Source organism: Procambarus clarkii, chromosome 67 (assembly GCF_040958095.1).
Source record: "Procambarus clarkii isolate CNS0578487 chromosome 67, FALCON_Pclarkii_2.0, whole genome shotgun sequence".
Taxonomy (NCBI): domain Eukaryota; kingdom Metazoa; phylum Arthropoda; class Malacostraca; order Decapoda; family Cambaridae; genus Procambarus; species Procambarus clarkii.
Window position 1 is genome coordinate 7,318,304 of NC_091216.1, and position 15,288 is coordinate 7,333,591.

Sequence of the window (15,288 nt, forward strand, 5' to 3'; positions counted from 1 at the left end):
CATAACAAAGGGGATGTTATTAGGGTATTAAAAGTATCAACACAAGACAGAACACGAAACAATGTGTATAAATTGGATAAATTTAGATTTAGAAAAGACATGGGTAAATACTGGTTCAGTAACAGAGTTGTTGATTTGTGGAACCAATTACTACGTTCTATAGGTGGAGCTGGGGTCTCTTGATTGTTTCAAGCGTGGGTTGGACATGTATATGAATGGGATTTGGTGGTTATAAATAGGAGCTTCCTCGTATGGGCCTTATAGGCTCTCTGTAGTCATCTTTATTCTTATGTTCTTAAATGTGGTGGGAAGATGGAAGGACAATTAAACATTCGGCACAAAAATGCAGATTTATTTATTTTTATAGATGAGCTTTTACTGCTCGCCACGACATGAATTTTTTGGCTGACAAATAAAAAACACAACAGAAAAGACTTTGCGCTGACAGAAAAAAAGAAGAACTTGATAGTATGTTTGATATTATCAATAAAACAGTAACACGCTTGTGTTTTTTATTATTTGTTTAATTTAACCTTGATTTATTCATCGAGGTTTAGTTGATGAACTACCCTTATGAACTACCATGTGAGTAGTCACATTCCTTCGCCACTTGAATGTTTTCCCACACTCTGAACATTCGTAAGGTCTCTCGTTCGAATGCACCGGAATGTGATCTATTATTTCCCTGCGATTCCTAAATCTTCTCCCACACTCATTACATTCGAAAGGCATATTACTTCTCTTTGTAGATTGGCTGAATATTTTCCCACACTCTGGCACCTCTCGAGATGTAAGCCCTTTAAGCTCAGTCCTGCGAGTCTTCATGCGTCCAGCCCGACTGGATGTTTTCCCACGGACTATATGATCTGTATGCTCCTGAGATGTATGATCTGTATGCTCCTGAGATGTATGATCTGTACGCACAGTCAAGCGAGTCTTCATCCGTTCAACCCGGCTGGATGTCTTCCCAGGCACTGGACGCCCGTGAATCCTCATCCTGTGAGTTTTCATATTTCCAAGTTGAGTAAAAGCTTTCCCACATTCTGGACACGCGTGAGGTTTAATACCTGCATGCAGCAGTCTGTGAGCCTTCATATTTCCATACTGAGTAAATGTTTTCCCACATTCTGGACACTTGTGACGATTATCGAGACTCCCTTCTCCCCAATGCGCCACCACGTGAACCTTCATCTCTCCAAGTGTCCTGAATGTTTCCCCACACTCTGGACACTTGTGAGATTTAGCATCCGTATGAACCATCCTGTGAGTGTTCATATCTTTAATATCACTAAATACTTTCCCACACTCTGGGCATGGTTGAGTTTTATATCCAATGCATATCGGCTTGTGTCTATTTACACTTTCAAGACGAGAAAATATTTTCCCACACTCTGTACATTCATGTGATCTCTCGCCGGCATGCACCTTCATGTGCTTCATCATATGTGAATAACATCTAAATGTGTTCGCACACTCAGGACACTGGCGAGGCTTCATTCTTATGATGAGTACAGTAAATTTAATCTCCTGATAATGACTGCAGAAGTTGCCTTGTGCCGTGGGGTGTCTCCTGGAGACTCAACACTGCTGCTGGGTAAGGACCTGTACGAGATCTAAAAAGCCTTTGAACAAATCTCGAAATGGTAGTGGGAGGATGGTGTGTACTGCGCCTCTTCTGGAAGATACGTGCAGTTTGTGTTCTCTTCTGGGCGACATGACTTATGTACTCAACAACAACATTCAGGCCATCTTAGGTGAGGTGAACGGGAAGCGTGAGGTGTAACATTTGAATGAGGCTTCATTGGAACATAATAACACTTGTGTTAATAATAATAATAAACATAATATAATTATGAACAGTAATAATTATTAGTATAGTTTATATTATGAACATAATAACATAAGAAGAAAGGTAACTGCAGAAGTTCTATCGGCAAATAAGAACATAATAACATAAGAACAAAGGTAACTGCAGAAGGCCTATTGGCCCATACGAGGCAGCTCCTATCTATAACCACCCAATCCCACTCATATACTTGTCCAACCCACGCTTGAAACAATTGAGCAACCCCACCTCCACAATGTTACGCGGTAATTGGTTCCACAAATCAACAGCCCTGTCACCGAACCAGTATTTACCCAAGTCTTTCCTAAATCTAAACCAATTTATACCCATTGTTTCGTGTTCTGTCTCGTGTTGATATTTTTAATACCCTATTAATATCCCCCCAGTTATGTCCATTCATCCACTTGTAAACCTCTATCATGTCACCCCTAACTCTTCGCCTTTCCAGTGAATGCAACTTAAGCTTTGTTAATCTTTCTTCGTACGAAAGATTTCTAATTTGGGGAACTAACTTAGACATCCTACGCTGGACACGTTCATGTGAATTTATATCCATTCTATAGTACGGCGACCAAAACTGAACTGCATAATCTAAATGGGGCCTAACCGGAGCAAGATATAGCTGAAGAACCACACCAGGTGTCTTGTTACTAACGCTTCGATTAATAAATCCCAGTGTCCTATTTGCCTTATAACGAACATTCATGCATTAGAACATAAGAACAAAGGCCTATTGGCCCATTCGAGGCAGCTCCTATCTATAACCACCCAATCCCACTCATATACTTGTCCAACCCGCGCTTGAAACAATCGAGGGACCCCACCTCCACCACGTTACGCGGTAATTGGTTCCACAAATCAACAACCCTGTTACTGAACCAGTACTTACCCAAGTCTTTCCTAAATCTAAACTTATCCAATTTATACCCATTGTTTCGTGTTCGGTCTTGAGTTGATACTATTAATACCCTATTAATATCCCCTTTGTTATGTCCATTCATCCACTTCTAATGTCTATCATGTCACCCCTAACTCTTCGTCTTTCCAGTGAATGCAATTAAAGCTTTATTAATCTTTCTTCATATGAAAGACTTCTAATTTGGGGAATTAACTTTGTCATCCTACGCTGGACACGTTCAAGTGAATTTATATCCATTCTACCCATGGATATAATAAATATATCTGATATATAACATAAGAACATAAAAACAACGGTAACTGCAGAAGGCCTATTGGCCCATACGAGGCAGCTCCTATTTATAACCACCCAATCCCACTCATATACTTGTCCAACCCGCGCTTGAAACAATCGAGGGACCCCACCTCCAGCACGTTACGCGGTAATTGGTTCCACAAATCAACAACCCTGTTACTGAACCAGTATTTACCCAAGTCTTTCCTAAATTGATTATGCATTGGAGAGTTGTGAAAGACAGGGGCCTTAAGAAGACTTTGATAAAGCCGCCTTCAAACGCCATAGCAACTTCTAATTCATTTGACGTTTTGGAGGACGAGTGCTGTGGTGAGACTGCGGATCGCGCAAAAGGGAAAGCAACGAAGAGAAAGGAAGCGCAGGCCCCTCAGAAAGTAAAGGTACCTAAGCAAACATTAGTTGTGGGAGATTCCCAGATAAGGTATTTGGATAGAGCGTTTTGTGCTAGAGATAGGGGGAACAGGTTAAGGGTTTGCTATCCCGGAGCTGGCATTGGTGATATTATAAACAACATGAATGATATTATGGCTGGTAATGGGAACAATCCCATTATTTGCATTAGCGCGGGAGGAAATGATGTTGGTCGAGTTAGGAGTGAGGAACTGATTCAGAGGTATAAAACAGCCATAGAATTAGTTAGGAGCAAGGGAGGAATCCCGATCATATGTGGCATTCTTCCAAGAAAGGGAGTGGGAAATGAATGGATATCGAGGGCACTTGGTGTCAATTGCCGGCTGGAAAGATATTGCAAATCAAATGCAATATCTTTCATAGACAACTGGGAACACTTCTATGGAAGAAATGAAATGTATGCTCGAAATAGGGAGTGAGCTAGGGAGCAGTGATCACAAAGAAATCAGATTTAGCATAGAATGGAATAGACCAGTAGGAGAAAATTCTGTTAAAGTGCCAGATTTTCGAAAAGCTGATTTTAATAGCCTAAGAAATTTTTTGGGTCAAATTGATTGGAAAGGCATGGGTATGGGGTGTGGGCCGGTCTTGGAGCGAGACATGAACCCAGCGATAGGTGACTTAAATGGGGATTTCGATGTGGATTCAATATATAACTTATTTAAGAATATTCTAAACAAAGCACAGGAACGTAGTATACCATACAAATTGAATAGATCGTATACTAATGACCCAAAGTGGATAACAAAGAATTTGAAGAACCTTATAGGTAAAAAGAGAGCTTGGTACAAAAGGATTAAAAATGGGGAGGTCACTTTAGAACAGGAATTCGTACAACTGGTTAGAAATGTTAAAAAGGAGATAAGGAAAGCAAAAAGAAACTATGAAGTTCGCATAGCAGGGCAAGCAAAGACAAATCCTAAAGGGTTTTTTCAGTTATATCGTACTAAGACTAGGGAAAGGATAGGTCCATTAAAAACTGAGACAGGTCAAATAACAGATAGTGATGAAGAGATGAGTAGTATTTTTAATAAATATTTTGTATCTGTATTTACTAAAGAGGAACTTAACAATATGCCTTCAGCCGAACAAGTCTATGTGGGTGGGGACGAGGACAGGTTGACGAGTTTAGCAGTTACCAGGGAGGATGTTCTTAAACAAATAGTAAAACTCAAACCAAACAAATCCCCAGGGCCGGATGAAGTGTTTGCTAGGGTGCTTAAAGAATGCAAAGAGGAGCTTTGTGACCCACTGTCAACCATATTTAATAAATCAATAGAGTCAGGCAGAGTGCCAGAGTTTTGGAAAGTTGCTAATGTGATACCAGTTTTTAAGAAAGGAGATAGATCACTTGCGTCTAACTATCGACCAATTAGCCTAACGTCTATTGTGGGAAAGTTACTCGAATCTATAATAGCAAATAAAATTCGTCTTCATCTTGAAAAACATAAATTAATAATTGAGTCGCAACATGGTTTTATAAATGGCCGTTCATGTTTAACAAATTTGTTATCTTTTTATTCTAGCATTGTTGAGGCAGTTGATAGTGGTAAGGATTGCGATGTTGTATACCTTGACTTTAGCAAAGCTTTTGATACAGTGCCACATGAAAGACTGATTAAAAAAATAGAGTCTCATGGTATTGGGGGTGCTATATTAAGCTGGATTAGGGCATGGCTATACCAAAGGAAACAGAGAGTTAGTATAAATGGAATCAAGTCAGAGTGGGAAAATGTTGTAAGTGGAGTGCCTCAAGGCTCTGTCCTGGGACCTCTGTTGTTTATAATATATATAAATGATTTAGATTCAGGTTTGAGTAGCAACATTTGCAAATTTGCCGATGATACGAAAATCGGTAGGGAAATTAATTCGGAGGAGGACTCACTATCACTTCAAGTTGATCTAGATAGGGTTTTGAAATGGTCAAAGGATTGGCAGATGCAGTTTAATGCTGATAAATGTAAAGTTCTGAGGTTAGGTAATGATGATAGAGTTACAAGATACGAGCTAGATGGTGTTGTGATTGCGAAGTCGGATTGCGAAAGGGATCTGGGAGTTATGATTAGTAAGAATTTAAAACAAAAGGATCAATGCATAAATGTTCGTAATAAGGCAAATCGGACACTTGGATTAATTAATCGCAGCGTTAGTAACAAGACACCTGGTGTGGTTCTCAAGCTATATCTTGCTCTAGTTAGGCCCCATTTAGATTATGCAGTTCAGTTTTGGTCGCCATATTATAGAATGGATATAAATTCACTTGAACGTGTCCAGCGTAGGATGACTAAGTTAATTCCCCAAATTAGAAATCTTTCATATGAAGAAAGATTAACAAAGCTTAAGTTGCATTCACTGGAAAGGCGAAGAGTTAGGGGTGACATGATAGAGGTTTACAAGTGGATGAATGGACATAACCGGGGGGATATTAATAGGGTATTAAAAGTATCAACACAGGACAGAACACGAAACAATGGATATAAATTGGATAAGTTTAGATTTAGGAAAGACTTGGGTAAATACTGGTTCAGTAACAGGGTTGTTGATTTGTGGAACCAATTGCCGCATAACATTGTGGAGGTGGGGTCCCTCGATTGTTTCAAGCACGGGTTGGACAAGTATATGAGTGGGATTGGGTGGTTATAGAATAGGAGCTGCCTCGTATGGGCCAATAGGCCTTCTGCAGTTACCTTTGTTCTTATGTTCTTATGCTCGTGATGGGGTGCATCTATCGAGAGCTGGGGTTGTTGCTGTTGCGAACTCGTTGGAGGAAGTGGTTAGAGGTGTTTGTTTGGGTTTAAACTGTTAGTAGATAGAGGTATGGGAATTGATTTGGAGGAAGGAGGTAATAAAAGTATGTGTTTGTGGGAGAAAGGAATTGGCAAAACGATCAGGGAAAGAGAAGGTCCGCAAAATAACAATTCACTTAGGGTATATTACACTAACAGTAGAAGTCTAAGAAATAAAATTAACGAATTAAATGCTCTTGTCTGCACAGAAAAAATAGATATTATTGCACTTACCGAAACGTGGATGAATGTAGAAAATAGAGAACTATTAGCTGAATATCAAATATACGGATTTAAACTATTTCACACAGATAGATATATTAGACGAGGAGGTGGAGTAGCCATATATGTTAGGGACAATTTGAAATGTAGTCTCAAAGAGGGAATCAAAACAGAGCCACACACAGAAACTATTTGGATAGAATTAAACGAAAAAGCTAATAATATTATAATAGGAGTAATATATAGGCCACCAAATTTAGACAGAATGGAAGCAAAGCACCTATGGGATGAAATATCTAGAGCATCTAGATCTTACAGTATTTATGTCATGGGTGACTTTAATTTTAGCGGAATAAACTGGTTGAACAAAACAGGGAATAGTGAAGCAGAAGATTTTCTAGAATTAATTGACGATTGCTTTCTTACGCAACACATTAAGGAACCAACACGGGAAAATAATATTTTAGATTTAGTGTTAACTAACAGGGAAACGCAAATTAATGACATCGAAATAGGGAGTGAGCTAGGGAGCAGTGATCACAAAGAAATCAGATTTAGCATAGAATGGAATAGACCAGTAGGAGAAAATTCTGTTAAAGTGCCAGATTTTCGAAAAGCTGATTTTAATAGCCTAAGAAATTTTTTGGGTCAAATTGATTGGAAAGTCTTGGGTATGGGGTGTGGGCCGGTCTTGGAGCGAGACATGAACCCAGCGATAGGTGACTTAAATGGGGATTTCGATGTGGATTCAATATATAACTTATTTAAGAATATTCTAAACAAAGCACAGGAACGTAGTATACCATACAAATTGAATAGATCGAATACTAATGACCCAAAGTGGATAACAAAGAATTTGAAGAACCTTATAGGTAAAAAGAGAGCTTGGTACAAAAGGATTAAAAATGGGGAGGTCACTTTAGAACAGGAATTCGTACAACTGGTTAGAAATGTTAAAAAAGAGATAAGGAAAGCAAAAAGAAACTATGAAGTTTCTTTTATGAAACTGCATTTTTTCATGATAGAGGTTTACAAGTGGATGAATGGACATAACCGGGGGGATATTAATAGGGTATTAAAAGTATCAGCACAGGACAGAACACGAAACAATGGATATAAATTGGATAAGTTTAGATTTAGGAAAGACTTGGGTAAATACTGGTTCAGTAACAGGGTTGTTGATTTGTGGAACCAATTGCCGCGTAACATTGTGGAGGTGGGGTCCCTCGATTGTTTCAAGCACGGGTTGGACAAGTATATGAGTGGGATTGGGTGGTTATAGAATAGGAACTGCCTCGTATGGGCCAATAGGCCTTCTGCAGTTACCTTTGTTCTTATGTTCTTATGTTAAGTTCGCATAGCAGGGCAAGCAAAGACAAATCCTAAAGGGTTTTTTCAGTTATATCGTACTAAGACTAGGGAAAGGATAGGTCCATTAAAAACTGAGACAGGTCAAATAACAGATAGTGATGAAGAGATGAGTAGTATTTTTAATAAATATTTTGTATCTGTATTTACTAAAGAGGAACTTAACAATATGCCTTCAGCTGAACAAGTCTATGTGGGTGGGGACGAGGACAGGTTGACGAGTTTAGCAGTTACCAGGGAGGATGTTCTTAAACAAATAGTAAAACTCAAACCAAACAAATCCCCAGGGCCGGATGAAGTGTTTGCCAGGGTGCTTAAAGAATGCAAAGAGGAGCTTTGTGACCCACTGTCAACCATATTTAATAAATCAATAGAGTCAGGCAGAGTGCCAGAGTTTTGGAAAGTTGCTAATGTGATACCAGTTTTTAGGAAAGGAGATAGATCACTTGCGTCTAACTATCGACCAATTAGCCTAACGTCTATTGTGGGAAAGTTACTCGAATCTATAATAGCAAATAAAATTCGTCTTCATCTTGAAAAACATAAATTAATAATTGAGTCTCAACATGGTTTTATAAATGGCCGTTCATGTTTAACAAATTTGTTATCTTTTTATTCTAGCATTGTTGAGGCAGTTGATAGTGGTAAGGATTGCGATGTTGTATACATAAGAACATAAGAACATAAGAACAAAGGTAACTGCAGAAGGCCTATTGGCCCATACGAGGCAGCTCCTATTCTATAACCAACCAATCCCACTCATATACTTGTCCAACCCGTGCTTGAAACAATCGAGGGACCCCACCTCCACAATGTTACGCGGCAATTGGTTCCACAAATCAACAACCCTGTTACTGAACCAGTATTTACCCAAGTCTTTCCTAAATCTAAACTTATCCAATTTATATCCATTGTTTCGTGTTCTGTCCTGTGTTGATACTTTTAATACCCTATTAATATCTCCTTTGTTATGTCCATTCACCCACTTGTAAACCTCTATCATGTCACCCCTAACTCTTCGCCTTTCCAGTGAATGCAACTTAAGCTTTGTTAATCTTTCTTCGTATGAAAGATTTCTAATTTGGGGAATTAACTTAGTCATCCTACGCTGGACACATTCAAGTGAATTTATATCCATTCTATAATATAGCGACCAAAACTGAACTGCATAATCTAAATGGGGCCTAACTAGAGCAAGATATAGCTTGAGAACCACACCAGGTGTCTTGTTACTAACGCTGCGATTAATAAATCCAAGTGTCCGATTTGCCTTATTACGAACATTTATGCATTGATCCTTTTGTTTTAAATTCTTGCTAATCATAACTCCCAGATCCCTTTCGCAATCCGACTTCGCAATCACAACACCATCTAGCTCGTATCTTGTAACTCTATCATCATTACCTAACCTCAGAACTTTACATTTATCAGCATTAAACTGCATCTGCCAATCCTTCGACCATTTCAAAACCCTATCTAGATCAACTTGAAGTGATAGTGAGTCCTCCTCCGAATTAATTTCCCTACCGATTTTCGTATCATCGGCAAATTTGCAAATGTTGCTACTCAAACCTGAATCTAAATCATTTATATATATTATAAACAACAGAGGTCCCAGGACAGAGCCCTGAGGCACCCTACTAACAACATTTTCCCAATCTGACTTGACTCCATTTATACTAACACTCTGTTTCCTTTGGTATAGCCATGCTATAAGAAATAAAATTAGTCTAAGAAATCTAAGTCTAAGAAAGTCTAAGAAATAAAATTAACGAATTAAATGCTCTTGTCTGCACAGAAAAAATAGATATTATTGCACTTACCGAAACGTGGATGAATGTAGAAAATAGAGAACTATTAGCTGAATATCAAATATATGGATTTAAACTATTTCACACAGATAGATATATTAGACGAGGAGGTGGAGTAGCCATATATGTTAGGGACAATTTGAAATGTAGTCTCAAAGAGGGAATCAAAACAGAGCCACACACAGAAACTATTTGGATAGAATTAAACGAAAAAGCTAATAATATTATAATAGGAGTAATATATAGGCCACCAAATTTAGACAGAATGGAAGCAAAGCACCTATGGGATGAAATATCTAGAGCATCTAGATCTTACAGTATTTATGTCATGGGTGACTTTAATTTTAGCGGAATAAACTGGTTGAACAAAACAGGGAATAGTGAAGCAGCAGATTTTCTAGAATTAATTGACGATTGCTTTCTTACGCAACACATTAAGGAACCAACACGGGAAAATAATATTTTAGATTTAGTGTTAACTAACAGGGAAACGCAAATTAATGACATCGAAATAGGGAGTGAGCTAGGGAGCAGTGATCACAAAGAAATCAGATTTAGCATAGAATGGAATAGACCAGTAGGAGAAAATTCTGTTAAAGTGCCAGATTTTCGAAAAGCTGATTTTAATAGCCTAAGAAATTTTTTGGGTCAAATTGATTGGAAAGTCTTGGGTATGGGGTGTGGGCCGGTCTTGGAGCGAGACATGAACCCAGCGATAGGTGACTTAAATGGGGATTTCGATGTGGATTCAATATATAACTTATTTAAGAATATTCTAAACAAAGCACAGGAACGTAGTATACCATACAAATTGAATAGATCGAATACTAATGACCCAAAGTGGATAACAAAGAATTTGAAGAACCTTATAGGTAAAAAGAGAGCTTGGTACAAAAGGATTAAAAATGGGGAGGTCACTTTAGAACAGGAATTCGTACAACTGGTTAGAAATGTTAAAAAAGAGATAAGGAAAGCAAAAAGAAACTATGAAGTTCGCATAGCAGGGCAAGCAAAGACAAATCCTAAAGGGTTTTTTCAGTTATATCGTACTAAGACTAGGGAAAGGATAGGTCCATTAAAAACTGAGACAGGTCAAATAACAGATAGTGATGAAGAGATGAGTAGTATTTTTAATAAATATTTTGTATCTGTATTTACTAAAGAGGAACTTAACAATATGCCTTCAGCTGAACAAGTCTATGTGGGTGGGGACGAGGACAGGTTGACGAGTTTAGCAGTTACCAGGGAGGATGTTCTTAAACAAATAGTAAAACTCAAACCAAACAAATCCCCAGGGCCGGATGAAGTGTTTGCCAGGGTGCTTAAAGAATGCAAAGAGGAGCTTTGTGACCCACTGTCAACCATATTTAATAAATCAATAGAGTCAGGCAGAGTGCCAGAGTTTTGGAAAGTTGCTAATGTGATACCAGTTTTTAAGAAAGGAGATAGATCACTTGCGTCTAACTATCGACCAATTAGCCTAACGTCTATTGTGGGAAAGTTACTCGAATCTATAATAGCAAATAAAATTCGTCTTCATCTTGAAAAACATAAATTAATAATTGAGTCTCAACATGGTTTTATAAATGGCCGTTCATGTTTAACAAATTTGTTATCTTTTTATTCTAGCATTGTTGAGGCAGTTGATAGTGGTAAGGATTGCGATGTTGTATACATAAGAACATAAGAACATAAGAACAAAGGTAACTGCAGAAGGCCTATTGGCCCATACGAGGCAGCTCCTATTCTATAACCAACCAATCCCACTCATATACTTGTCCAACCCGTGCTTGAAACAATCGAGGGACCCCACCTCCACAATGTTACGCGGCAATTGGTTCCACAAATCAACAACCCTGTTACTGAACCAGTATTTACCCAAGTCTTTCCTAAATCTAAACTTATCCAATTTATATCCATTGTTTCGTGTTCTGTCCTGTGTTGATACTTTTAATACCCTATTAATATCCCCTTTGTTATGTCCATTCACCCACTTGTAAACCTCTATCATGTCACCCCTAACTCTTCGCCTTTCCAGTGAATGCAACTTAAGCTTTGTTAATCTTTCTTCGTATGAAAGATTTCTAATTTGGGGAATTAACTTAGTCATCCTACGCTGGACACGTTCAAGTGAATTTATATCCATTCTATAATATAGCGACCAAAACTGAACTGCATAATCTAAATGGGGCCTAACTAGAGCAAGATATAGCTTGAGAACCACACCAGGTGTCTTGTTACTAACGCTGCGATTAATAAATCCAAGTGTCCGATTTGCCTTATTACGAACATTTATGCATTGATCCTTTTGTTTTAAATTCTTGCTAATCATAACTCCCAGATCCCTTTCGCAATCCGACTTCGCAATCACAACACCATCTAGCTCGTATCTTGTAACTCTATCATCATTACCTAACCTCAGAACTTTACATTTATCAGCATTAAACTGCATCTGCCAATCCTTCGACCATTTCAAAACCCTATCTAGATCAACTTGAAGTGATAGTGAGTCCTCCTCCGAATTAATTTCCCTACCGATTTTCGTATCATCGGCAAATTTGCAAATGTTGCTACTCAAACCTGAATCTAAATCATTTATATATATTATAAACAACAGAGGTCCCAGGACAGAGCCCTGAGGCACCCTACTAACAACATTTTCCCAATCTGACTTGACTCCATTTATACTAACACTCTGTTTCCTTTGGTATAGCCATGCTATAAGAAATAAAATTAGTCTAAGAAATCTAAGTCTAAGAAAGTCTAAGAAATAAAATTAACGAATTAAATGCTCTTGTCTGCACAGAAAAAATAGATATTATTGCACTTACCGAAACGTGGATGAATGTAGAAAATAGAGAACTATTAGCTGAATATCAAATATATGGATTTAAACTATTTCACACAGATAGATATATTAGACGAGGAGGTGGAGTAGCCATATATGTTAGGGACAATTTGAAATGTAGTCTCAAAGAGGGAATCAAAACTGAGCCACACACAGAAACTATTTGGATTGAATTAAACGAAAAAGCTAATAATATTATAATAGGAGTAATATATAGGCCACCAAATTTAGACAGAATGGAAGCAAAGCATCTATGGGATGAAATATCTAGAGCATCTAGATCTAACAGTATTTATGTCATGGGTGACTTTAATTTTAGCGGAATAAACTGGTTGAACAAAACAGGGAATAGTGAAGCAGAAGATTTTATAGAATTAATTGACGATTGCTTTCTTACGCAACACATTAAGGAACCAACACGGGAAAATAATATTTTAGATTTAGTGTTAACTAACAGGGAAACGCAAATTAATGACATCGAAATAGGGAGTGAGCTAGGGAGCAGTGATCACAAAGAAATCAGATTTAGCATAGAATGGAATAGACCAGTAGGAGAAAATTCTGTTAAAGTGCCAGATTTTCGAAAAGCTGATTTTAATAGCCTAAGAAATTTTTTGGGTCAAATTGATTGGAAAGGCTTGGGTATGGGGTGTGGGCCGGTCTTGGAGCGAGACATGAACCCAGCGATAGGTGACTTAAATGGGGATTTCGATGTGGATTCAATATATAACTTATTTAAGAATATTCTAAACAAAGCACAGGAACGTAGTATACCATGCAAATTGAATAGATCGTATACTAATGACCCAAAGTGGATAACAAAGAATTTGAAGAACCTTATAGGTAAAAAGAGAGCTTGGTACAAAAGGATTAAAAATGGGGAGGTCACTTTAGAACAGGAATTCGTACAACTGGTTAGAAATGTTAAAAAAGAGATAAGGAAAGCAAAAAGAAACTATGAAGTTCGCATAGCAGGGCAAGCAAAGACAAATCCTAAAGGGTTTTTTCAGTTATATCGTACTAAGACTAGGGAAAGGATAGGTCCATTAAAAACTGAGACAGGTCAAATAACAGATAGTGATGAAGAGATGAGTAGTATTTTTAATAAATATTTTGTATCTGTATTTACTAAAGAGGAACTTAACAATATGCCTTCAGCCGAACAAGTCTATGTGGGTGGGGACGAGGACAGGTTGACGAGTTTAGCAGTTACCAGGGAGGATGTTCTTAAACAAATAGTAAAACTCAAACCAAACAAATCCCCAGGGCCGGATGAAGTGTTTGCTAGGGTGCTTAAAGAATGCAAAGAGGAGCTTTGTGACCCACTGTCAACCATATTTAATAAATCAATAGAGTCAGGCAGAGTGCCAGAGTTTTGGAAAGTTGCTAATGTGATACCAGTTTTTAAGAAAGGAGATAGATCACTTGCGTCTAACTATCGACCAATTAGCCTAACGTCTATTGTGGGAAAGTTACTCGAATCTATAATAGCAAATAAAATTCGTCTTCATCTTGAAAAACATAAATTAATAATTGAGTCGCAACATGGTTTTATAAATGGCCGTTCATGTTTAACAAATTTGTTATCTTTTTATTCTAGCATTGTTGAGGCAGTTGATAGTGGTAAGGATTGCGATGTTGTATACCTTGACTTTAGCAAAGCTTTTGATACAGTGCCACATGAAAGACTGATTAAAAAAATAGAGTCTCATGGTATTGGGGGTGCTATATTAAGCTGGATTAGGGCATGGCTATACCAAAGGAAACAGAGAGTTAGTATAAATGGAATCAAGTCAGAGTGGGAAAATGTTGTAAGTGGAGTGCCTCAAGGCTCTGTCCTGGGACCTCTGTTGTTTATAATATATATAAATGATTTAGATTCAGGTTTGAGTAGCAACATTTGCAAATTTGCCGATGATACGAAAATCGGTAGGGAAATTAATTCGGAGGAGGACTCACTATCACTTCAAGTTGATCTAGATAGGGTTTTGAAATGGTCAAAGGATTGGCAGATGCAGTTTAATGCTGATAAATGTAAAGTTCTGAGGTTAGGTAATGATGATAGAGTTACAAGATACGAGCTAGATGGTGTTGTGATTGCGAAGTCGGATTGCGAAAGGGATCTGGGAGTTATGATTAGTAAGAATTTAAAACAAAAGAACATAAGAACATAAGAACATAAGAACAAAGGTAACTGCAGAAGGCCTATTGGCCCATACGAGGCAGCTCCTATTCTATAACCACCCAATCCCACTCATATACTTGTCCAACCCGTGCTTGAAACAATCGAGGGACCCCACCTCCACAATGTTACGCGGCAATTGGTTCCACAAATCAACAACCCTGTTACTGAACCAGTATTTACCCAAGTCTTTCCTAAATCTAAACTTATCCAATTTATATCCATTGTTTCGTGTTCTGTCCTGTGTTGATACTTTTAATACCCTATTAATATCCCCCCGGTTATGTCCATTCATCCACTTGTAAACCTCTATCATGTCACCCCTAACTCTTCGCCTTTCCAGTGAATGCAACTTAAGCTTTGTTAATCTTTCTTCATATGAAAGATTTCTAATTTGGGGAATTAACTTAGTCATCCTACGCTGGACACGTTCAAGTGAATTTATATCCATTCTATAATATGGCGACCAAAACTGAACTGCATAATCTAAATGGGGCCTAACTAGAGCAAGATATAGCTTGAGAACCACACCAGGTGTCTTGTTACTAACGCTGCGATTAATAAATCCAAGTGTCCGATTTGCCTTATTACGAACATTTAT

The 15,288-nt window shown here is 37.9% G+C and overlaps 1 protein-coding gene across 1 annotated transcript; it reads right to left on the reverse strand.

The window, feature by feature from the left end:
• Nucleotides 1-543: 543 nt before the first annotated feature.
• LOC123767787 (zinc finger protein 98-like) lies at nt 544-1,497 on the reverse strand. The gene has a single exon (XM_045757835.2). The coding sequence runs from the start codon at nt 1,495-1,497 to the stop codon at nt 544-546; it is 954 nt and encodes a 317-aa protein (XP_045613791.2).
• Nucleotides 1,498-15,288: the final 13,791 nt, after the last annotated feature.

Excerpts from the sequence above, each read along its gene's own strand:
- LOC123767787 (XM_045757835.2), bottom strand. The coding sequence starts at position 1,497 with ATGAAGCCTCGCCAGTGTCCTGAGTGTGCGAACACATTTAGATGTTAT.